The 25,965-nt window shown below is 40.6% G+C and overlaps 1 protein-coding gene across 1 annotated transcript in view; it reads left to right on the top strand.

Annotated features, from left to right (window-relative positions):
* Positions 1–8,388, top strand: part of SKOR2 (SKI family transcriptional corepressor 2) — a 38,169-nt gene extending 29,781 nt beyond the window's left edge. Inside the window, 2 exon segments of the mRNA XM_034642291.1 lie at positions 2,997–3,062; positions 8,343–8,388. Of these exon segments, the coding sequence (XP_034498182.1) occupies positions 2,997–3,059 (63 nt within the window). The 3' untranslated portion in view covers positions 3,060–3,062; positions 8,343–8,388.
* The last annotated feature ends 17,577 nt before the right edge of the window (positions 8,389–25,965 follow it).

Here is a 25,965-nt window from a genome sequence, read left to right as displayed (position 1 = left end):
TCTTTCCCTGGAGATTCTCCAGGATTCATTAGGATGGGACCTTGCTCAGACTTCTACCGTCTCCACCCAGAGAGTTTTTAAAATATAGTCTATGTGTTTTTTAAAAGGTAGATAGAACAATTACTGTTTGGCACTGTATTTTTAGGAAAAGATCCGTAGGCCACTAGAGGATTTTGGTTTTGTGGCTAACTATGCAAGAAAAGAAGGTCCCTGCAAGTCGGATGACTTGATGCTGCCTTAACATTCTCCAGCAGCAGACAGACTTGGACTACAGTTGGTCCTTTTCCCATTATTGATCAATTGCCATTCATCTTGACAAGGCAATCACGGTTCCCTCGTTATGAGGACTTCTCTTCTTTCTGCTTTTGACGTGTTAACCCACCTGAATGTCTGAGGTCAGGCTAATTCTTTCTTGGCACAAATTGGAAGTTATCTTTTTATACTTTTGATAGACTAACACCAACTAGGTAATTAATTTAGAACTTACATTACTTTGAGGGAATTTTTTGTGTCTATGCCAATTTTGGTGAAAATGAAGAAAAGGTTTTATAAGGTCTAAGGAAATTTACATGAAATAATTAGCTCAAACGAAGCCTCTGGAGCCTGAGCTCCCAAGTTGGGGAGTGTTTGCCGAGGTCTCTGTGAATACAGTATTGCATTTGGTGGAACCCAGAGAACTGTCAATTATAAGAGGCACCATTACTTGATTTATCACAAGAAAAGAAACTTCCAACCATGATTCTAAGATATTGTCAATTATAAGACATCTAATTTCAGAGTTGTTAAAACGGGAGGGGGAAAGTGCATTTTAGAATCAAGGAAATAAGGTAATTTCCATGAACAGTCGAGCCATGTGCTACTATATTCTTTATCATTCATGATTTAGGACTTAGCATTAAAAATACATGACTTTCAGCTCACAACCTTATGCTTTTTGTTCTTTGTTTTTGTTTGGCTTTTATTTCATTTTGTTTTAAAGAAATGAATGCCACAGTGTTTGAGTGGGGGTGATTCTTCAAACAGATTTAAATTCCCATCTGGAAATTTGGGACTCAAACGTGGAAATGTCCTCTCCCCCCCTCCCAGTCCTTTTTCCTTTTCCTTCTCAGCTTTCCACCTTAATGAAATCCTACATTGTTGTTTCTGGGGGGAGAAGAAAAGAGAAAGAAAAAGAAAAAGCAAGAAAGGGAGGGAGGGAGAAAGAGTGGGAAGGAGGAAGCCAGGAAAGAAAAAGGGTTCAGACATAGATCTGAAAGCAGTGCCCCTCAGGCACTTTTCTTTGGGTTAGAATGAGCAGTTTATTGGCTTTGATGAGACAGTCCATGGAGATGTTAACTTGTGCAGTGCCTGGGATGGAACAGACTCTCTCTTGTTGTGGCCCTGAGTCTTGGTGTCGAGGCCTTTCTTTAAATGTGAGTGTGGCACAAATACATTGTATTAGGTAGTTCCTCATACCCCAAGGTTTACGTCATTTCTGCTTGTTATCCTAAAGAGTGGAGTTCCATTCAAGGCTCTGTTATATCATGCATCTAAAGAGAGAGGTGATCCACGTGTTGAGAGGTGATCCACGTGTTTTGGCGTATCTCAACAAACACTGTGATGGGAACTGTGTGTCTCTGTTAATAGCAGGTGTAGCATGACCTAGAGTGAGAAGAAGAAGTAACTAGAGTAGGTCCCTATGTCACTGTTCTTGTCATAGTTATCCAGCTCCTCTCAGCTCACGTCCTAAAATGTGAGATTGCGACTCTGAACTTTTTATGGCACTAACCGAATGAATCATTAATTTTAATGCTGTTGTCTGTGGCCTTTATCAGATATGTGCCTAGCAGGTGTATCCATGTTGTGTTTGTGTATCAAAACAGTGAGATGATTATGTCAGCCTTCTCTTTTTTTTTTTAATTTTTGCCATTAAAACGACTGATTCAACTGGCCAGTTATTATGGCAAAATGGTCCAGCTAATCCCGTCACTCACATCATTGTGATTCATAATTCCTTCCCATTCGAAAAGGCTCATATTTATGGATGGTGGGTCAGGAGAACAAAGCACGTATATGCTGGAAATGTGGAGAACATATATGCATCAGTATGCCAAAACATTGCCTGATCAGATGAAAATAATTGCATTTGTCCCACCACTTTTATGTAACAGCCGTATTTCACGTTACATTCTAGAAGACTGGATATTCCTTTCTTTAAATGTAAAATAGGTTCAAATCTTTATAGTCCTGAGTTTAGCCTTATCATGATGAAGGTAAGGAACATAATGATAGAATAACCTTAACTGGGGTTAATAAAGAGGTAAATCTAAATAATACATGTCCAATTTCAGCCATTTGAATCTTCAAATGAAAAGTAACATATCAAATGAGATAGGCTTTTGTTCAAAGTCCCAGCACTGAAAAGTACTTTTTAAGTTTATCCAGATAGCATCCTCAGGGGTCATATTTTCCACTCAGTGCAGTGATTTCTGATGCTTCTTAGTAGTTATTGGGAAAGTACCCAGAGTAATAATTTGTGTTTAGCTAATTCATCTTATTTGTGATTTACAATGACAGCATATTTTGTCACTGTAACTAAATGAAAGATAGCATTGATCTAGTTTGTAATCACATCCTTGTCTCTTTGGACATACATTTTAACATCATAACTTTGTTTTCATGCCTAAATAAAACAATAATAGTGCCACATTATTAAATTCAAATTTAAACAAGTTCTGCGAGTGAGATGTCAGATACTCACCTCAGAGACCAGCTCTAGCAAGAGTCCCGTGTGCTCACCAGTTCTGTCCTTGATCTGCTTTTTAACAGGCCTTAGGAATTGCTGTGTCTGGGAAGCTCCATACTGTTGATTGTCTGGTGGAGACCTTTTCTCCTTCGGCGGGGGTGGTGGGGGGATTCACTGACATTCAAATTGTTAGGCATGATGAAGGGTCTCCATATGCATCTGTCTTTAAATTTAGCTTATCTGGATAGTTTTGCTTATTTTTATCTTATAGATCCCCTATGCAGCGAGCTTGATCAGGAAAGAAAAGCTTGGTGCCCATCTCAGCAAAAGCTAAAAGGTAAGCTTACCAGATGAAAGAGATTTTCCTGAACTCAGAATTCTTATTACTCAGCCATGTTCTTTATTTGGTGTATTCGAAGTAGCCCAAGGGATTGGTAAAGTTGCACCCCATGTTTCAGCCAATATACGGATGAACTTTGTTATGCCCGGGCATGGGACTTCCTAAGCGAATGGTCACATACACTTTATAGATTCCTTGGAAAAGGAAAAATTCTCTACTCCTCTGCAGAAGCGACCTTCGTTCTGTTTTGAGGTTTTCTGTTCTCTGTGGTTCTTCCTGACACCCCTGTTAACTGCCCCTCCGCACAGAAGTGGTGTGTCAGCAGTCATGGTTACTGTACCTTCTCTTCTCTGCCTCTCCTTTGCTTCCAAACGTCTTCCCAAAATCCGGCTTCCAGGGAACTACCGACAGACGGTGGAGTGAACAATTGCAGGCAACGTGGCCCTCTGAGAAAGTCCACTGTAGGAAGTCATTCATTCTTTCCCTAAACCAATCACTGTTTCTCTAGAGCGGAAGCCACGTTCAAGGTCACGTCCCTGGCAAGGATTTAAAAGCCGAATACTCTGGGCTCCTAAGGCAAGGAGGACAGTAAAAGTTCAGTAACCGCAGTCAGAACAGACCTAAGCATTTCAAAAGCAACTTTTTGATTATGTAGAAGACATGTGTAATTGTTAGAATCGAAGGGATATAAAAACTACGGCTTGTTGGTTCTGTAACCAACCTAACAACCGGAATTGCTAAATCAGGAAAAAACTCAGATGTCAGAGGGAGCATTTGTAAGTGCTCATGGCCAACTAGGATTGCAGTCATTTATCAGTTTGACCTGTTCCCATCAGAATCATTCTTCCCAGGCCTTCCCTCTGGAACATGTTTTCAACTTAATAGAATTTATTGGCAAAAAGAATTCTGTACAACGCAGGCTTGTGGTTCCCTGTCTTACTTTCCCATCTCTTTCTGCATATCGCAAGCGTCCTCCATCTTTGTACAAATGACAATCCCACCTCTTGTCATCATCTTTATTAGTGATAATCTTCAGCATTTGTCTTAAATAATGATAATTATGTCACCACCCACATTTCATCAGGAGCTCAAAACTCTTTCCAAGACGGTCTCGCATTCAGATGCTTTCCCTTAATTTCACACACAAGGAACTAAGGTATGGAGAAGGAGATGTGATGTTTTAGGTCCGTGTTGCAAAGCTAGGAAGAGATCCTAGGGCTCCTGACTTTAAATTCAGTGCCAACTTGCTCCTAATACATGCACTTCCTGTCCTCTGTGAGCAGATGTTTCCGCAAGAGAGACAGTCAAGTAATAAGTCATTGCGTTTCCATCTCCATGAAGTCCTACACAAGCGGGCCTGTGAGCTGGCTCTCTTCTATATATGCAGGTATTCTTCTTAAGCCTGAGGTTGATGTTGGGCATTTCTTTCTCATTAGCGTAGACAGGTTTGTACCAGTTGTGTGACATGAATAATTTTAGAACAGTCAGACTTCACTAAATCTTCACCCAGAACACGAAGGTCATCAAGGCAAGAATCACCCAAATAAGCTCATAGGTATAATAATCTGAAAATGTCCAACTAATTGTCTTTCAACTTAAAGACAATATATTAGGATGTGTTCTTTTCAAATAACATTTGAATGGAAGTATATATAACACACTCATCAAAGTCCAGAAACCATCAAGTCCTACAAGTCATGAAGTCAACAGATCAAAATTCAGTGGATTTTCACAAGATGAACTCACTTAGGTTTCCATCACCCAGACAGCCTCCCTGTACCCCTGCCCAGTTACTCCCCCACCCAACAAAGATCAGCTTCGCCTGATTTTGAGCTTTAGTAAAGGACATTGTGCAGAATGTTCTCTGGTATCTGGCTTCTTTTACTCCGCGTGAGCTTTATCCATTAGAACGTAGTCTGCTTTCCACTCGGTGGAAACTTCAGTAAACTGTCTTTTTACTCCTTCTGATTTCCCGACATGTCTTCCCTGCTTACGAGGAACTGTTCTTGCACCTACAAAATGAAGACTCGCTACCCAGAAACCATGCCTCTGATGGTGACATCAAGTACAGCTAGGTGGAAAAAAAAAAAAGATTGATTTGTGTTTAGTAACTAATGCTTCCTTCATGCTGATTTTGTTTCCATCCTTGCAGACAACAGGGATTTCTCTAAGTAGACCCCGGTGCTTTCAGAAGATTAGTGGTTACTTAAATGCTGAGCTAAATCAGCCAAGCAGAGAATCACGACCATATTGTTAGAGGCAGTATTTGATTCTCAACATGCCAAGCCTGCGAGGAATTACCCCAAGAGAGATTACAAAATAGAAATCATTACACCAAGGGAGAGAGACGAATTCTGCCTTGCTCAGTGACCACAGGTTTCCAAATTAGGGACTGATGCATTAATGTCTTATGCAAGAGTGACCCTTAAGGTGGTGTGCTGTGTTCTTGCCACCCAGTGGATTCCAATATGACTATTAAGAGGAGGAAGCTTTTCAAAACCACAGGCAATCCACTTAATAAGCCGAGCAAGTATTGCCACATATCACTGCTCTACAAATCTTTTTTGCCCTACATTAGGACAGAAGAAATTCCATGTTGAATCGAATAAAGGTCCACCCAGACCAGGATACTAACTGTGTAACTCCATTAGAAGAGCCAAATTGTTGTTCTTAACAATACCAACCTCGAAATTTAGGCACATGCGCTGAATGCTCTTAGCTTTCCCTTGATAACTCCTTAAAGACCCATTACCCATGGATTTATCTAAACCTTTCTTCAACCTAGACATAGTCCCCTTTGGGGCAATGAATTCTATTTGTTTAGCTACCAGCTGTGTTAAGTGTAGTTTGCTTCTTTGTTTTCAAACTACCTCCTAAAAGAAGCCCTAGTAGATTAGCCATTGGACTACTTTGCATATTTGTTTCATTGTAAGCTTGCAAGTACAATGGAAATGATTTGAAAAAAAATATTTCAAAACATTGCATGTATTATCCTTGTGTCTAGGACTGTTTTTAACCCTAGAATTATTCCTGGCAGTCTCTCTCACCTGTGGTTGTTTCCATGACCCATGTCCTGTGCAGGCACCCAATGTAATCTTTGTGAAATCTGTACCCCCAAAGAAGTGCCATGATGTCAACGCTGATTTAATTATCACTTTGTGTTCTTTTTCTTTCAAGCACCTTTTTTTTTTAAGATTTTATTTATTTGACAGAGAGAGACAGCCAGCGAGAGAGGGAACACAAGCAGGGGGAGTAGGAGAGGAAGAAGCAGTCTCTTAGCGGAGAAGCCTGATGTGGGGCTCGATCCAAGAACGCTGGGATCACGCCCTGAGCTGAAGGCAGACGCTTAACAACTGCGCCACACAGGCACCCCACAAGCACCTTTTTTAAAAAAAAAAATTTTATTTATTTATTTTGGAGAGAGACAGAGTGAGAGAGAGCATGAGTGGGGTGAGGGGCAGAAGGAGAAGCAGACTCCCTGCTGAGCAGGGAGCCTGGGCCTCCGGGATCATGACCTGAGCCAAAGACAGAAGCTTAACCAACTGAGCCACCCAGGTGTCCCCCAAGCACCTTTTGACATTATACAAACGTCCTCCATTTAGCTGGTTGAAGCACCCAGATCTTCCAGTCATTTTACACAAGTGGAAAGTGGATCATGGGAAATGACTTGTTTGTAGTCATACAGAAACCCGTGACCAAGACAGAAATAATAATAACTATCATTTCTTGAGCACTAATTATGCCAGATACTGGGCTAAATTCTTTGCCGCGTTATCTATGTCTTTGGAACCTTACAACTCTATAAGGTAGATCCTATTATTATCCCTGTTCATACATGGGAACATCGAGGTTCAGTGGAGTCACTCAGCTAGCAAGTGACAGAGCCAGGATTCAAGCCAGGTCTATTCAACTCTATGACACTTCTCTGTCTCCCACGATCATTGAGCCATTTTGGAGGGAGTCTGCCCTCTCAGTCTAACACTACCTCCCTATGCTATCTTGAGTGGAATATCATGTAATCTCTCTGAGCCCACTCTCATCTATAAAATGTGGGTGGCCAAGCCTGATCGAAGTCTCTGCCAGTTCTAAAATGTTGGCTCTCACTCTTGCATACCAGACTTTTGCCATACTCTCCTTCCTTTCCCCTTGCTTTTTTAAAAGTATTCTCAGGACCATATATAACACTCTAGGGCACGACCAAACTACTTTCACCTTATGTCTGCATTTTCTTCATCAGAAATGGCTACTTTGCATACTTCTGGAGACTTTGAGAATTTTTCTTCCTGTACTAACAATATCTACCTCTTTGGTAAACTCCTGTTATTTTTATTTCAGTTCTGTAATAATTGCTACAAAAATAATAGCAAGAAAAAGCTCTTACAAGGATATAGAGGGATTGTAAGAGAACACTCTATGTCTTCCTTTTGTATGGATCAAAGACAAAGGAAAGGAATAGCATATCCATTTCTTTCATCTGTAGTCAGACATAGAGGACCAGGTTCTTTCAAGAGTCTCCATTGAAAATGATAATGTGTTCTTACTCTGCTCAATGCTTTGTGTCAATTATCTTATTTAATCTCCAAAACAACCCATTGAGAGAAGGACTGCTACTTTCACCATAGTCTACAGCTGAGAAAACTGGAGTGCAGAGAGTTGAGTACGTGGTCTGTGGTCTCCCTGGGAGCGCGTGGCAGGCTTTGAGCCAGGCTGCCTGGCTCTGTCACCCACACTTCATCTGCTCTCTTCTGATTCATATCCGGAGACTGTGGCCTAATTTACATCCTCTATTATCAGTTATAAATATGCAATTAATAGCCAATCCAGTGGTTTTGTTGATGTTGAATCACAGAAACTCCAGTCATGCTTCTGCAGTTGCCCTTACACCTCAGGACAAGAAAAATAGATGTTAACAGGCCATCCAGCCAAAGCCAGCAGAGCACTGGCACAGGAAATTTTGTCTGCGCCTTTCACCGCAGGCTGTCTTAAGCAAACCGGAGCTTCTAGAACCCTGCAAACATGGCTTTACTGTAAAGAAGGCATAGCTGACCAGCACAATCGTATTTAATCGCTCTAGTTTGGCTCAATGTCATGTTATATGGAGATGCTTAAACAAAGATGGCAGGCAAATAGATGTAAAAGAGATGCTTTCATAGTCACTGTTGAAACATTTTATCCAACCGGTACTACAAATGTCTTCTCTCAGGATATGCTAAATGTTACTTGACATGTTTTGCATGGTGCTGAAGTCCCCACTCTGTGCTTTTTGTCTTCTCCCAGGTGCACAGAACCACTTACTCTTGCTCTCTTGTAAGATACAGCCTGCCACTGAGCACTTCTGACCCACATAAAGACTGCGAATTGAAAGGGCTTGGGAATCAAATACAAAATCAGGTTCGGGAGAACCCAAGGACAAGTGACCTCAAAGCAGCATGGACAACCATGTAAAATAGACCGTAGCGGCCATTCATTAGTGGGGGGAGGGGGGCGCCAACCAGAGCAGCCAATGCTTGTTGCATCTTTTGGTGGAACCAAAGTTTGAGTCTTTGTGTTTTTCAAGGCCAACTGAACCCAGAGCGTGGGAGTGCTGTTAGCCAACCGGGGTGGGAAATCCGTGGACGGTCCCAAGTGATCTCAGTGCTGCACACGTGGAGAGAGCGGCTCTGCAAGACTGTCTGTTGCGTTTGAAGAAGTAATTCTTGGTAGAAACACAAGACCTGTCCTAGGAGTGGGGATCCCGTTTCGACAGCTGGGATGGCGTCAGCTGTACAAACCCGCTTCTCACAGCAGACTGGACAGACTTACACATGGCCTCTTCCTCTCTGGTACTTTGCCTGCTGTATGAATGAAGATTGTATTCCTCTGGAAATATTTTACAGTTTAATATTGATGTAATTAAGAATATAATCATGTTATCAAAAATGGTATTTAACTCTGTTGTAGTTTCTTTAACATTCATGTGGATAAAAAAAGTCTATAATAAAAAAACTATGAAGTAATAGTGGTGTTCATGTAATTAAATGCACATTTGATTGGGGACAACTAATAGAAATGGATACTTTCTAGAATTATTTTGACATAAAATATTTGAATAAATTATTTTTGAAAATGGAATTCCTTCAAAAATGATTATTAAAGTCTAGGTTAGCCTTTGGCCACTGTCAGCAGCTGGAGTTCTCCCCATCATGTTAGGATCTTCGTATGGCTAAGGGAAGCTTCTATATTCCTGCTAGGTCTTCTGACAGTGTTGGTGATGGTGTTGATACTCTGCCTCCCTCCTTACTGTGATGTTGCATCAAAGTCTGAGATCCTTTTTTTTTTAAAGATTTATTTATTTTAGAGAGAGAGAAAGAGTGAGTGTGGAGGGAGAGGCAAAAGGAGAGGGGGAGCGGCGCCTGGGTAGTGCAGTTGTTACGCGTCTGCCTTCGGCTCAGGGCATGATCCCGGCATTCCGGGATCGAGTCCCATGTCGGGCTCCTTCGCTGGGAGAATGCTTCTTCCTCTCCCGCTCCCCTGTTGTGTTCCCTCTCTCACTGGCTGTCTCTCTGTCACATAAATAAATAAAATCTTAAAAAAAAAAAAAAAGGAGAGGGGGAGAGAGAATCCTCAAGCAGACTCCCCACTGACTGTGGAGCCCAATGCAGAGCTCCATCCCACGACCTGAGATCATGACCTGAGCTGAAATCAAGAGTCGGATGCTTACCGACTGAGCCACCCAAGCACTCCCCAAGATCTTTGTATGCCAAAAATTCTGCCTCTCAGATGAGATAGAAGGACCAAAATGGTGACTCCTCTGAGGCCAGGATTTCCAAGGTCTTGCTGAGTTGCACAGAAATCTACTGTGGAAGACCTCTTACCGTGAGGTTGCCAAAGACCATCCTAACAGAAGAGGCACGTTGCCAGTGACCTTCTTGACAGATTTCAAAAGAGGCTTATAATGCATCACCATTATATTTGATACTTTTCCCCCACCATCTTCTTTATCATGAGCTATCAAAAAAAAGCTTCACAATTTACCCTTGAGATAAATTTTCTTACCTTTGGCTGTCACATGAAGAACTCAAAGGAGAGCTACTCATTAGTGATTTTTCTTCCTTGCCCATGAAGGATAGGAAGCCGGTCAGAGAAGGGATCTAACCAGGTCCTGGAATCTGAGGATGGTTCCCAGTGATTACTAGTGGAAGATAATATGAGGATGCTGTCACTGACCACATAGGGCAGAATGCTCTCTCTGAGGTGTTCTGGCCTGGATCTGAGCATGAGGCTCACATCGCCCTCAGACATGGCACACGTTTCTTTTTTTTTTTTTCCCCTTTTTTTTTAAATTTTATTTTATTATATTATGTTAATCACCATACAGTACATCCCCAGATTCCGATGTAAAGTTTGATGCTTCATTAGTTGCGTATAACACCCAGTGCACCATGCAATACGTGCCCTCCTTACTACCCATCACCAGTCTATCCCATTCCCCCACCCCCTCCCCTCTGAAGTCTTCAGTTTGTTTCTCATAGTCCATAGTCTCTCATGTTTCATTCCCCCTTCTGATTACCCCCCTTTTCTTTATCCCTTTCTTCCCCTACCGATCCTCCTAGTTCTTATGTTCCATAGATGAGAGAAATCATATGATAATTGTCTTTCTCTGCTTGACTTATTTCACTTAGCATTATCTCCTCCAGTGCCGTCCATGTTGCAGCAAATGTTGAGAATTCGTTCTTTCTGATAGCTGAGTAATATTCCATTGTATATATGGACCACAGCTTCTTAATCCAGTCATCTGTTGAAGGGCATCTCGGCTCCTTCCATGATTTGGCTATTGTGGACAATGCAGCTATGAACATTGGGGTGCATATGGCCCTTCTCTTTACTACGTCTGTATCTTTGGGGTAAACACCCAGTAGTGCAATGGCTGGGTCATAGGGTAGTTCAATTTTTAACTTTTTAAGGGACCTCCACACTGTTTTCCAGAGTGGCTGTACCAACTTGCATTCCCACCAACAATGTAGGAGGGATCCCCTTTCTCCACATCCTCTCCAACAATTGTTGTTTCTTGCCTTGTCTATCTTTGCCATTCTAACTGGCGTAAGGTGGTATCTCAGTGTGGTTTTGATTTGAATTTCCCTGATGGCTAATGATTTTGAACATTTTTTCATGTGTCTGTTAGCCATTTGTATGTCTTCATTGGAAAAGTGTCTGTTCATATCTTCTGCCCATTTTATGATTTGTTTATTTGTTTCTCGTGTATTGAGTTTGAGAAGTTCTTTGTAGATCTTGGATACCAGTCCTTTTATCTGTGGTGTCCTTTGCAAATATATTCTCCCATTCCGTGGGCTGTCTCTTAGTTTTTTTGACTGTTTCCTTGGCTGGCACACGTTTCTAAAAATGGTGGCTTAGTAGGGTAACTGGGCAGTCAAGTTGGTGGGACATTTTCTCCATATAAGCTTTACATTACATATAGGAATGGAAGCCCAGCACCCTTAGCTTTGTACTTGAAGCCAATACTGCCAGAGGTGACAGAAAATCATCTGTGAGAACACAAACCTGGCTTTGTGACCTACCACCAGGGGACAGCAATGGTCATTTTCTGCAAAACCCAGTGTAACCTCAGGAACCAGAGCCCTTCTCAGAGCAAGAACAGCTAACTGGGCAGGTTGAAGTAACTAACAGACTTACAGATGAATCGAAGGCCTTTGTCCTGCAGCTGCATCAGCTGGCAGTGTAAACAAGCCTGAAATGTCTTTCTTTTTTTCTAACTCAACTTGAAACGTCTCAGAGTCATTAGTGCTAAAATATCAGCGAATAATTTTGAAGCAAAAGGGACATTAGAACCAGATAAATTGACAAGCATGTCTGAGAGCCGAGAGTTAGTAATGGTGGCAAAGCTCTGAACTGAATTCATGGCCAAACTCTTGGGGGAAGACCATTGGCCTCTACAGATGCTGGAAGTACACGGTGCCTTCCAGTTCTCCTCCTGAGCTCCAGGCTCCATAGAAGCCCAGCTGTGCATCCTTCCCTGAGCACTTGGAAACTGCTTGAGGTATTTTATCAGACTCAGTCTATTTATTTATTTTTTTTAAGATTTTATTTATTTATTTGACAGAGAGAAAGACAGCCAGCGAGAGAGGGAGCACAGGCAGGGGGAGTGGGCAAGCAAGAAGCAGGCTCCCAGCGGAGCAGGGAGCCCGATGCGGAGCTCGATCCCAGGACCTGGGATCATGCCCTGAGCCGAAGGCAGACGCCCAACAACTGAGTCATCCAGGCGCCCCAGACTCAGTCTATTTCTTACCAGCAGTAGAGCCCAAGAATCTTCCATGTAACCATGAAGTTATACACCCAAACCCAAAACCTTCAGAGAAAAAAATTCCAAAAAACATGATATGGAAACGTCATTAATTCATATATTTTCTCATTAAGGAGAGCAAAGACCTTTTCTTTATTCTAGCGTTGCTTGATGCTAAGTTGGAACAAAAAGAATTTGTCCCTAAAACCGGTGATTGGGTTATCTGAGCTGCCCTGTGGAAACAGACAGGACATCCATCTAAAGTGCTACGTGGGGCTAAAAATAAAGCCACTCTTCAGAAGGACAAATAAAAATACTTGGCTTCACAAAATGACAGCAGAAAAATGCCATGCTCTTTTCTTTGGCTGTTTTATCATGTTAAAATTCCAAGGTCAAGCCAACTATTAGCTAATGAAGAATAAGGGCAATGCAAATAAAATTCTCTATTTCAATTCCAAATGAAATCATAAGATCAGAAGGAGCCATAGCAAATCAAAGCAGAAATCCAGGCGCAAACAATAAAGGATTTCCTATTGGGATAGACATTGCAGACGGATGCTTTTGGTCCTTAGGACACCTGAGTAATTGCTCATCTATTTGCCACAGGCAAGGAGAGTGGGACATCACATCCCAATTTCCTTAGATTGAGCAATGACTGTAGCCTCAGCTCTGTGGAAAATAGAGGAGAATTCTCTCTTAACTACATGGAATCTGACCAAGCAGATAGGATCTCTTTCATTTATGGTAAGAGTTAAAACAGCCTTGGTCAGAAGTGAGGAAGGTCACAGAAGAGGAATACCATCAGCATGCTGAGAATGTGTAACCATGTCATTTAATGGGGGTTCTTCCAGCTGACTCCAGGCCCAATGACAGAGGTCCTTTGCCTCTCTACACAGTTGAGGGCACAAAGTTCAAGTCTGACTACTAACATGATTCCCCACACACAGCCCATACCACAGTTTGGAATTACACACACTTCCTTTCATAGGAAGATATACATTGTACTCTTTATGAGGGCGAGGAGTGTTCATTTTGGCTCACTACCATCTAAGCTGCTGAGCACAATCCCTGGCATGTAGTCACCACATAAAATATTTGTGTTGATTGAGTAAGTGGACGTCATTGATTTTATTTGAGCCAATCACAAAAGCAGATTGCTTCACTGTGATCACTTTAAACTCTCTCTCAAGGAATGTCGACGTTTCATTTGGTTTCAAATGACCATATGTGGCAAACGTTAGTTACCATCCAACAGTATCCATTCTTGGTGGCAATGTACCCAAATGAAAGACTACATTTCCCAGGCTTATTTGCATTTAGATATGGCTGTGTGACTCTGTTCTGGCCAATAAGGTGTAAGTAGAAATATGTGAAAATTTCAGGAAATTCACTTGAAAAGAGTTTGAGTTAGGCAATTTTTCTCTTTTCCATTCCCTTTCCCTCTTTCTTGATGTCTATAATATGGATGGAGCCCCAAAAGCCAACTTGGGCCATGAGGTCACTTTGAAGATAGAAGCCATATGCTATGGCACAGAAAGATAATAGAAGCCTGGGTCCCCAACAACTACTGAACCAACATGCTAACTCTAGACTGCCCACTGCAAACTTCTTTTGGAAAGAAATGAAATTCTATCTTGTTTAAACCACTGTTATTTTAGATTTTCTGTTAACTCTTATTACCGAATCCTTCTCTCTATTTGGGGCTCAGTGATCAGCCAACAGTAACACAACTTCGTATTAGTGTAACAGCTTCCCAATACATATTTATGCCATCTATGTCATCTTACGTTCTCAATAGCCCTTTGATTTAGCTAAGGGAGTTCAGTGGATATGAAGGCTGACTAGTTGCAGAGTCAAGACTCAAATCCAGTTCTCCTTATTGCTATAGCAAGCTTTTCCTGCTCAATCTGTTGGCCTCACCATCATAGTTGAATGAATCTGTAACATCTCTGATATCCCCCATTGCAATATAGATAGGTGAAGATGACAGAAGGGGCTGGACCTGAACTTGATCTCCCCAGGGTAGGACAGGAACTGGGTTGGAAAGGTACATTGTACAAAAGACCTTACAGATTCTTGTGTGATGCACGCAAAGCTGTGAACTGGTGTGTAGCCAGGACCACAAAGGGAATAGAATAGCACAGATAGCCCAGGAGCAGAAGGTTGTCAATCTTCATCATCTTTGATAAAGTGTCCCTGCTGCTCAGTTGGCATTCATGGTCACGTTCCAGCCTTGGGAAAACACACCACTGAGAATAAATAGGGTGGCAAGAAGCAAGCCCAGTGCCTGACTTGGGGATATGTTGGGCAGTGAGGAATTTGACTCAGGAACCCATGTGGGCATTGGCTCTCCTAGTCAGAGGGCAGTAACATACACTGGGAGATCACGTAATAGCCCTGGGACCCCTAGACTTGGACCAGTCACCACTACACAGGACTAGAAGGGAGCTAAGTCTTTCTAAATGCCTCTGGACTCTGGTCTTGATGTGGGTTCTGAAACAATGTTGTAGCTTCAGGAGGAAAAATGGAAAGACAGCTGGTCCTGAGCTGAGAAAGGATCCAAAAAATACTAAGAGCCAAGAATACCTTGTTGCAAATGGCCGCTTGTTTCCATACCAGGCCTAATATACATATAATTTAGAAGTAATGAACTCAAGTTATCTAAAGTAAATAATCATTCTGAAAAGCCACAACTCTGTACCAAATTAGGGACTTCCCTGAAAGCATTGTTAACGTCTGGAGTTTTCAAACGATAAAATTCATTCTTCTCATCCAACTTTTACATCATCTCACTATTAAGGACAGTGGCTTCCTGGATGATTGTTAATGATGGTTTTCTTTATTATATTTTAGACCATTTAGCAAAGTTTATTGATTTATACTTCCTTGTAATTAGTTGTAGTGATTAAAATAGCTTTTATGGCCCTCTAGAGATTGACTTTTTAAAGAATCAACATTTACCCCAAATTGTGTGCTTTAAAACATGGTTAAATACTGTTTGAATTCAGTACTAAACTAGCATTGGTGAAACTGTGATTTTAAATGTAGTTGCTTTCTCATCCCTCTGCTTATATGGCACTCTCATCCAATTACTTGGCAGCCAATAATAATAACAGCAGCCAACTTTCACTGAGTGATTACAATAAGCGGAACATTGTGCTAAGTGTCTTAACACATTATTTCATTTAATCCTCTCAACAACCCTATGAGGCACAGACTATTTAACTATTTAATTGAAATCTGAGGAGTTAAGTCACTTGACTGATAAAATAGAAAATTAGGAATTTGAACCTTTGTACACTATGACTTCAAAACCTCTGCTTTTAAAATCGAAAACTCTAGAAGCAGTATTTTGTCCTTCATTCTAATAAAAAGAAAAAAAAGACTGAACTAAAAAACAAACAAACAGAAAAAAAAAAACCTCTGCTTTTAACCACTAAACATCAGTGCGTATTGCTGGGGAGCCAAGCAAAACCCCTTGCACACATGGGTGAATTGGCAGTCCCCTGACTGACATAATTTGAAAGATGCTGGAGACCTCTCTTAAAAATACCTCTCCACACCAAACTCACTTGAAGCTGAAATTTCTCCATTAGCATGATTCCTTTAACTAAGGTATTATATGTTCCTGGAAATACAAGTACTCTAACTTGCTTGCAAGACTCACTGCTGGGCTGGAAACTCCCTATTCAGATCACTTCCCAACCTCCATTCCTGTCTTTGTGAGTCCAATTCTGTGATGCTCTTGGGTCCTTGGGGGGCTGGGATGCATAGAGAAGATTTCTGTTTTTATTCTTGCCATGTATGTTCTTCAGCCAATTTCCATTGTCTCGAGTAACTTGAATAAAGCTCTGCAACCTACACCAAACCTATAAACAAATGCTTAATCCGCTAGCTGTGTTACTTTTATATAGTCCCATTTTTACATACATCTATGTCTAAAGATATAAAAGACATTTTCTGTATTCTCTGCTCAAGGAAAAGTATGTTGGGGAAAAAACATGTGGTTTTTCTTTCTTAGAAAGAGGAAAGCTGTTCCATAATACAACATGTTTCTAGAATGCTCACAGTCCCCAAATCCTATTTAACATCCATAGGCAGTCTTCCTGGTATTCTTGGGTCTCCCTACTCACCACCATGGCCTCCACCATCTTTCCTGACTTTATGAAGTGGATTCAACAAAGATTAATAAGGTAATGTTTGTAAAAGACATCTTTTATTTAATAAGCTACATAAATAACGGGCATAAGAAAGTCCCTTGGGAGATACTACTTAATTCTCAGAACTCCTGGGAGGTTTCCTTACTTTAACATTAAGTAACAAGGAAGGAAGAATCTTGGCAACAACAGATGTGGGTGTATCATCTTCTGGAAAAGAAATTTTCGTTCTTCACTCCCAATAAGGCAAAGCTCATTGACCTTTACTCCAGAACCAAACTAACCGGGGGGAATATTCCCCTACAGATGAAGGCTCAAAAACTACTACTAGAAAAATAAGTGTGAGCTGAGGTTTTGTACCAACACTTTTACCTTGATGCTACCTATTATCTACAAAATAAATCCCAAATCCTACCTGTTGTTCAAGGCCCTGTGCACTTTGGACCCAACTTATATTTGCCATCTCATAGTGGGACTCTTCCTATATGGGCCCCAATTGCTTGCTGTCTTCTTGCCTTCGCTGACACCATTCCTCCACTTGGAAGGCCCTCCTTCCCTCCTATTTCTTGCCTAAGCTCTGTCTAACCCTCAAGATCCAACAGCTCAAGTCCACTTCCCCCCATCCCGCCCTAGCTCTCCAAACCCTTAGATTTTCTCCCTCCTCTAAATCCTAAATAAATAAATAAATAAATAAATAAATAAATAAACCCTAAATAAAGGGTATGTGGTTTTCTGCACCAGTCACTTGACCTTTCTTATGTGCTACCTTGGGTTTCTCACTGCTCTGTCTTAATGTGTGCCCAGTCCTTCAGGGCAGGAACAAATAGTCCTGGTCCTACCTTGCACTCCTCTTGGCTGGATAAGCATTTCCTAATGCAGATGACTTGGATGTCTTAAATGCTCTAAACTTGTATACAGGTTTGTAGAGGACTATCAGAACTTGGGGACATTCAGTATACAGAAATGTGGCCAACCAAGCTAATCTGCTTTTTGAACCACAGTTCATTCATTATCACTGCTCCTTTCTACTTCCCCACCTGTCCCCTTGAGAGTCTCTGTCCTCTATATACATACAGATGCTTCTTGACTTTCAAACTTTCATATACTATGTAGCTTTGCTCTAGATCCGAAGTAGGTTAGCTCTTCTATAACACCAGCAGGTGACTCTGGTGGTAGTTGGTGCGGTGCCAGGGGCTTTAATAAATGAACCTACCACAGTTGTTCTTGAACTCTGCCTTCTCTTCAGGCTGCTGCCCCCTTTCGCTTTCCTGTCACCACCAATTTCTTTTTCTTAATTCTTCATAGATTTATTTGTGCCCAGGACCTAGCTTCTGTCCTGACAGATGGCCACATTTAACTTGACCTTGTATTAGATCACGAGTTTGTTGTCCTGCATTTTATTTTGAGTCCTAAGCATGTTTATTTCTTATTGAGAGAAAAGGGTGACTTCTCTCTCTCTCTCTCTCTCTCTCACTCTCACTCTCACTGTATTTGTAGTTAGTGTAGATTAAGATTAACCCTAAAATCTCAGTTGGTCAGTGGTTAAACATTACAAAAGTTTATTTCTTGATCATATCACAGTCCATCACAGTCCACAGTCCACAGGAGAAAGTTTTCATTCATGCTGTGGTTCTGACAACCCTGAGATTTTTGGAGCTCTCCTTTGGATCCATCCAGCCAACTAACACTGGGGGGGGGGAATCAAATAGAAAATAATAAATAAATAGATAATAAATTTATTCGATAATAAATTTATTATCTAAAATTATAATAATAATTTTGTTTGAGGCACCTGGGTGGCTCACTCAGTTAAGCATCTGACTCTTGATCTCAGCTCAGGGCTTGATTTCAGGGTTGTGAAGTTCAGGCTCTGCTCTGGGCTCCATGCTGGGTGTGGAGCCTACTTAAATAAAAAATATTAATAATAATAATTTTGTTTAAAAAATGTTAGTTTTGGGGGGCGCCTGGGGGGCGCAGCGGTTAAGCGTCTGCCTTCGGCTCAGGGCGTGATCCCGGCGTTATGGGATCGAGCCCCACGTCAGGCTCCTCTGCTATGAGCCTGCTTCTTCCTCTCCCACTCCCCCTGCTTGTGTTCCCTCTCTCGCTGGCTGTCTCTATCTCTGTCAAATAAATAAATAAAATCTTTTAAAAAAATGTTAGTTTTGGGGCACCTGGGTGGCTCAGTCGGTTAAGCATCTGCCTTTGGCTCAGGTCATGATCTCAGGGTCCTGGGAATTGAACCTCACATAGGGTTCCTTGCTCAGCAGGGAGCCTGCTTCTCCATCTCCCTCTGCCAGTCCCCCTGCTTGTGCGTGCACTCTCTCTCTCTCTCTCTCTCTGTGTCAAATAAATAAATAAATAAAATCTTAAAAAAAAAAAGAAAAATGTTACTTTTGCCTTTATCTGAAAAATCTTTATTTTACCCTTACCATTAATAGATAGTTTGATTGGCTATAGAATTTTTTATTTATTTATTTATTTATTAAAAGATTTTATTTATTTATTCGACAGAGATAGAGACAGCCAGCGAGAGAGGGAACAAGCAGGGGGAGTGGAAGAGGAAGAAGCAGGCTCATAGCGGAGGAGCTTGATGTGGGGCTCGATCCCATAATGCCGGGATCACGCCCTGAGCCGAAGGCAGATGCTTAACCGCTGTGCCACCCAGGTGCCCCGGCTATAGAATTTTAGGTCTAAAATTATTTTCTTTCAAAACCTTGAAAGAAGTGCACCATTGTCTTCCACATTTAGTGCTTATCAACTTATTTCTTTATAGGTAACACTTTTCCTCCCTTGAAGTTTTTAGAATCTTTAATAGGATTTTGAATTTAAGATGTAATAAGTTTTTGAAATTTCATGATGATGCATCCAGCTACTGCTTTTTAAAAAAATATTTATTTATTTATTTTTATTTTTTACTGTTTAACCTACTATGTACCCAGTAAATCCTTTGTCTTTTCCATTTGACCGCTTGTGTATTTTTCTCTCTGGAAATTTTTATTTATATTATTTCCTGTCCTGTACTTCTGTCCTTATGGAACTCTCATTTTCCCTGTGCTTTCTATATTTCTGTCCCTGTCTCATACTTTTATCTCTGTTTTTTTTTTTTCTGTATTCTTAGATAGTCCTCAACTTTATCTTCCAATGAACCTTTTTGGAGGGCTATCATGGTTTTCATTTTAAGAATTCATTCTTTTTCTCTCATTATTCCTTCTGTACAGAAATATCCGAAAAAATTTTTTAAATGCCTGTCAAATCACTTTCATTATCACTAAATAGCCTTTTTTCTTTTTTAAATAAAATATAATTAACATACACTGTTACGTTAGTTTCAGGTATACAGCCTTCTTTTTTTTTTTTTCCTGAATTATCTCTGTCCCTCTGAGGTCAGTTTTGCTGAGTTTTTCATCTTAGTCTTTCCTTTTCATCTTGCTGGTTTTCAACATGTGTCCAGGTGGCCTGTTTATATTTAATAATAATAAACTTGAATGGGTATTTATATAACTGGTGTGTGGAGAAATATCTAACTGGAAGCTCTGTGTACTTGGAAAAGAATGAAATCAGCAGCTTAGCTGTAGATTGAACTAGTAGGGAATCAGCAGTCAAGCTAACAGCCTCCCAAACGCCAAAAGAATAGCCCCAGTCTAGAGCAGCAACACGCACGTTAGAAGCCTTAGCGCTTCGCAGATACTTTTAATTTCCTAAGAGTAAAATCCTATCAGTCTTGCCCAGGGGCAAATGCAGACTGGTTGCTATACTGTCCAAGCAGTTTGGGAGTCAAGGCTGGGAAAGCTAAGTACTGTGTATAAAAACCATCCATCAACCCATCTGTTTTCAGCCCTGCTTCTCCTTCTGGATCTCTGGTATACCCCAACTCTGAATCAGGAGATTTTGTAAAATTCTTCAGGACAATGACTTCCACCCCTCCACTGCGACCCCTTCGTGGTTCGTTTTGGGCTACAGATTCATCCACTGAGTGTCATCCATCAATATGTATCTTTCCTTTTTTTCTTTTTTCTTTTCTTCCAGACATTGTTGAAATTTCTTTTGATCTTTTGTATCTTTACTACTATAAAAGTGTTCCCCCCCTTTTTTTCATTTGTAATATAATGGAGTCTCGGAAAGTAGCGATGAGAAAAATGTGACTTGTGCCAGTCTTGAACTAGAAGAAAAGCCTATCTATTTAAAGGCCCCCGGGTGATTATGATCCAACAAGTTTGGGAGATACTGTCCTAAACTATCTTTTATTCTTACCTACCCTTTTATTTTAAGCACTGAGCGTTTGCTGCTTTGTAACTCCATGCATTCTATGCCTGGGTTTCCCTACTAGTTGATCATTTTCATCAGAGCAGGAGCGTGTCTGATGAGTCGTTGTGCTTAGCCTACTGCACTCCACCCAACCCCTTGAACAATGTAAGGCATGGCTTAGAAGTTCAGTAAATTCCCCTTGAGGGACAGAATGAACAAAGGGATGAGTGAGTGAAAGAATGATATGCATTTGAGTTAGTAATTTCTCTAGTATCTTATTCTGCTTTTATTTACTCAGTAGGTTTTTTTTTTTTTTGAAATAAAGCTAGTTAGCTATATGTAGCCATTCAGAATTAATTCCCTTTAAAAATAGATACAGTGACTCACTTTTATTTTTTAAGGAAACTTTCCATTTCCAAGAGCCCTATTTCCAGAAACACTTCATAATGCACAAGCTTTCAGCTTGCAAATGGTTTCATTTGAGTCTCATACCAGGAATAGCTTGTATGAATCCATAAACATGAATGAGGCTCTTCTTGTGGGATTTTCCTATTTTAGTCCAATGCTTACCTCAAATAGAACCCATTTAGGTGAACTCTGAAGCCATAAACCCATTTAAACTCAAGGTTGCCATTGTAAATAACAGGATTAAAAGCAAATATCCGTCAGTCATCATTGATTCGTATCTCAGACAATAAAATAAATATATCTATTAAAATATAGCAGGACAAAAATGTTAAAAATTAATAATCCATTTTTATCATCATTCAAGGTGAGTCTAAATTTTTGATAAATAACATGCCTAATCCTTATTTTAATGAACTAGTTTTTAAGGAACACAGGAATAGAAAAGCTGAGATTTAAAAATAAGAATGGAAAGGGAGCAGCCAGCACAATTATTGTAGACTTATTCTAAGACCTGACTTGCAAGCATTTTTTTCTTTACCACATACCTGATATCTTCCATTGAGTGAGTGAAAAGTTTTAGTTCATTTCAATAGTGACTATTTTCTTCAATCAAGTGTTTTCATTTTGTTACAGATGATTCAGGTATTGTGCATAATATCTAAGTCCAGCCAGGACCATGGGAATACAATCAGCAAAATTCAGAATGTGGGAAGTTCTATGGGACAAATGACCCAGTTCTCTTAACAAATAAATTACTTTCCTTACTTAACTTTGAAAGAGTACTTGCGCTGCTCTGGGGAGAATAAACTGAGGGCAAGCAAAAACCATGGAGACTGGTTAGGAGCTACTGTGTTAGTCTATGCAAGAGATGATGGTGGCCAAAACCAGGTTTTTGGTGGTAGAGAAGATGAGAAGTAGTTAGATTTGGATATATGTTGAAGTTAAAGTCAAAAGAATTTGCTGATAGGTTGTATATAGGGTGTGAGACAAAGAGACAGAGTGAAGGACAACCCAAGGATTTTTCCTTGAACCACTGGAAGGATGGTGTTGCCATGAACTGAAATGGATGACTGTAAGAGCAGTGGGTTTCAGAGGGAAATCAGGACTTCAGTTTAGGGCAAGGTAAGTTTGAGAAGTCTATCAGACCCTCAAGTGACTGTCAGCTGGAGATATCAGCCAAGAGTCCATGAGAGAGTTCTGGGTAGGAGATATAAATTTAGAAGTCTTCAGAATATACAACTGTTGTCAAGCTGTTGGAATAACCAAGGGAGTGACTGTGAGTAGAAATCTGTTGCTTCAAAAATATTATGGAGCAGATCATCCCAAAATTTAGTGACTTAAAAACAATAATCATCTGTTCTCATGGATCTGTACTTGGATAAGAGTTTGCTGACCTAGGTTGGGCTTGAGTGGGGTTATTTGGTCTGCTTCAAGTATCTCTCATCCTTCTAGAACCAGTGGACTGGTTCAGGCATGGTTGTTGTTTATATCCCGTTCTCCCCCCTCACCCCCCATGGCGATGTCAGAGGCACAAGAAAGAAACATATAAGGCCTTTTGAGGTCTAGGCTCAGAGCTGGCCCAGCCTTCCTTCCTTCTTCTTCTATTGGCCAGAGCAAGTCATATAACTGAACCCAAAGTCAAGGATCAGCCAAACTAAAAGGCAAAGGCACTGGTACATGGAAGGGTAAAAATTGAGTTCAATAATGCAATTTCTCCTATGTCCAAGGACTGAGTCCAACCTGGAGCACTTACCTTTAAAAGGTAACTTTGAATTCTATATCTACCCTGCCCTCCACAACTAATCAGGGGCCAAACATAAAGATTACCCTGGACATCATCTCAACCATTGCTCCCCCTTGCCTAAAGGAACTTTCCTGAAGGCATTCATTCTTTGATTTTTGTCAAAATAAACATTCATTTTGTCAATAAAAACATTGACTCCATAGTACCAGTTACAAAGAAAGTCTGTGGCAAGATGGTCCAAGATGCCAAAGTTTGCCATCTAACAGTCTGAAGACAAAAAACAAAACTTGAAGCAAATGATAAGGAGACATCTGTATGTAAAATTGAAAAGTGCTCAACAGCATCTGATAAGATATCTAACAGGAATGCATGAAAACATACCACACAGACATCAGGTGCTTGGCACCATGTAGCAACTTCTTTTTTTTTTTTTTTTTAAGATTTTATTTATTTATTTGACAGGGAGAAAGACAGCCAGCGAGAGAGGGAACACAAGCAGGGGGAGTGGCAGAGGAAGAAGCAGGCTCCCCGGGGAGCAGGGAGCCAGATTTGGGGCTCGATCCCAGACCATGCCCTGAGCCGAAGGTAGATGCTTAAGGACTGAGCCACCCAGGTCCCCCAGCAAGTTCTAATTTTAAATAGGCTATACCCAGTTGGGTTTTTGTGGTTTTTTTCTAGCTACTAAGATGCAGAATATGCATTTTACCCATTTCTTTGTTTTGGGAAAGATTTTTTTTCTAAACTGAGACAACGGTTTAATAAATATATTTTAAAAATTCTAAGCTTTTAAATGTTTTAAAAGTAAGGACATCTGAGGAACAATTCTTTTAAAAAATATAATCTGCTATTATCAGCTTAGTCTACAAGCCTGGATTTTTGAAAAATAGTGGATCTGATAATGTGGTACTAGTACTCGTACATTATCTTATATTTTAAGCTGCTTTTGCTAGATCTAGAGATTTTGGGGGCTGAAGGAGCCTTAGAGATCATAATCACCTAATTTTATAGACGAAGTAACAGAGGCCCAGAGAGGTTAACCTGATTCTTTTGAAAATAAAAGAACTGAATCATGTGAGTTGTGACCCAGGGGCGAGTGACACAAAGAAGTAACTGTGAGAAGCTTTACCCCACTTTCTCTGCATCTATCCCCAGAATCTCCAGGCACTCCCTCCACTACCCCCCTCTTCAGTAAATATACAAGCTAGTAAAAACTGTGATTCACGGCTCAACCAAAGCTTCCAGACAAGGCCCCCTGGGTACCCTCTCGCCTCTCTCAGCCCAGGGTAGAAATCCTGGATTGATCACCGTCCACTTACAGGAACAACCTTCCTTCTCTATCACCAGTGTCTAGGGTTTTGTGGACCTTGAAAAACTGGAGGATTTGTTGGTATCTTGTTGTTTCTTTTATTTTCTTTACTTTCTCTTCCTGTGTCTCTCCCTACCTAATTTGCATTTAGGGCCGATTTTGGAGGTAGTGTTTATGTGTGTCTGTGGGAAATAATACATCTCTTCTTCCCTGTAGGTACTAACTAGTTGGCCTATTTAAGCTTAATTTCTTCCTGGGAGATTAACTAATTATTCTTTTTTTTTTCTTTTTTTCCTTTTTCCTTTTTTTTTTTTTTTTTTTTGGCTAGTGTCTCTTCCAGTAGCAGCAACAGCAGCAAACACATGGGCCTCCAAAGTCTTTTTTGGGACTAATGTACTGTTCTATTTTCTATTTTAGGGGACCATGAGAAGTTCAGAAGGTGATTAATTTGCATACTTGGCCTCAAACAGTATCTAAAATTCAACATAATCAGGCTCAACTTCTTACTGCTGTTGTCAAAGATAAATAAAGCTAGATATCAGTTACAATGGTAAAGAAAGATTTTAACGTAATATACTATTGCAATAGGCTAGAAGGTCAAATGCAAACTGACCTCGATTTCAATTTGTACAGAGGTGACTGGGCATTTTAAAAGGAGAAGAAAGGGAGGTGAACAGGGGCTCAGTAGAGGTAGAGAGGTGAAAAATTACAGATGGGTGGTCAGTGTAGATGTTGACTGGCCAGTTGCAACTGTTAGCTGACAATTATCAAAATTAGGTTTTTACCCTCCCACAGACACTGGGAAACAGAGGCCCTATTCTTCCTGATGATTACATTTTGAAGGAATGTCTTTCAGGTCAGAAAGACACCCCTGAATTATAGGAGATACATATACATCTCAAAAGGACAGGGGAAGGATTCACAATTGCAGGCCCTTTTTAATAAATGTTCTAAGAAAGGGTGGTCAGGAGCCTATTTTCAGGTTGGCTAAAACAAACAGTAAATTCTTTTGGCAGCATTGAGCTTTCTCAGGCAGACACTTTAAGGGGGCCTGGGGTCATCCTAGGGATGTGGCCTTGAGCTGTTAGAAACTACCTTACTCTTTAAGTTATTTAATGCAGGGCTAGGAGAGTGGATGAAATCATTTGTGTTGAGAATCTGTAGTTTTTAATATGTTGAGGTTGAGGTCTAGTCGATAAGTGGGCTTAGAGGAGCCTGGCTAGTTTGATCAAGGAGAGAATGTTTTTCACTGAGTAATTTTAGTACATGTCATTTTATTTTAGTTTTTAAAAAAACTTATTTGCCAAAGCCTCTGTTTCTTTATCTGTAAAATAGGAATATTAACATCCCATGCAGGCTCTCAGGAGCATTTAGTACAGTGCTGTCCAATAGCAATACTATACAAGCCTCACGTGTCATTATCGATGTCCTCGTAGCCACAGTTAAAAAGAAAAGTAGAAGTAAACAGTAAAAGTTAAATTTTTTTTTAAAGATTTTATTTATTTATTTGACAGAGATAGAGACAGCCAGCGAGAGAGGGAACACAAGCAGGGGGAGTGGGAGAGGAAGAAGCAGGTTCATAGCAGAGGAGCCTGATGTGGGGCTCGATCCCGTAATGCCGGGATCACACCCTGAGCCGAAGGCAGACGCTTAACCGCTGTGCCACCCAGGCGCCCCTAAAAGTTAAATTTTTAAAAAAATTTTTTATTATGAGAGAGTGAGAGAGCACAAATGGGGGAGCAGCAGAGTGAGGGAGAAGCAGG

This window comes from Ailuropoda melanoleuca, chromosome 14, assembly GCF_002007445.2.
Source record: "Ailuropoda melanoleuca isolate Jingjing chromosome 14, ASM200744v2, whole genome shotgun sequence".
Taxonomy (NCBI): domain Eukaryota; kingdom Metazoa; phylum Chordata; class Mammalia; order Carnivora; family Ursidae; genus Ailuropoda; species Ailuropoda melanoleuca.
This window is presented reverse-complemented; position numbering and strand designations above follow the sequence as displayed.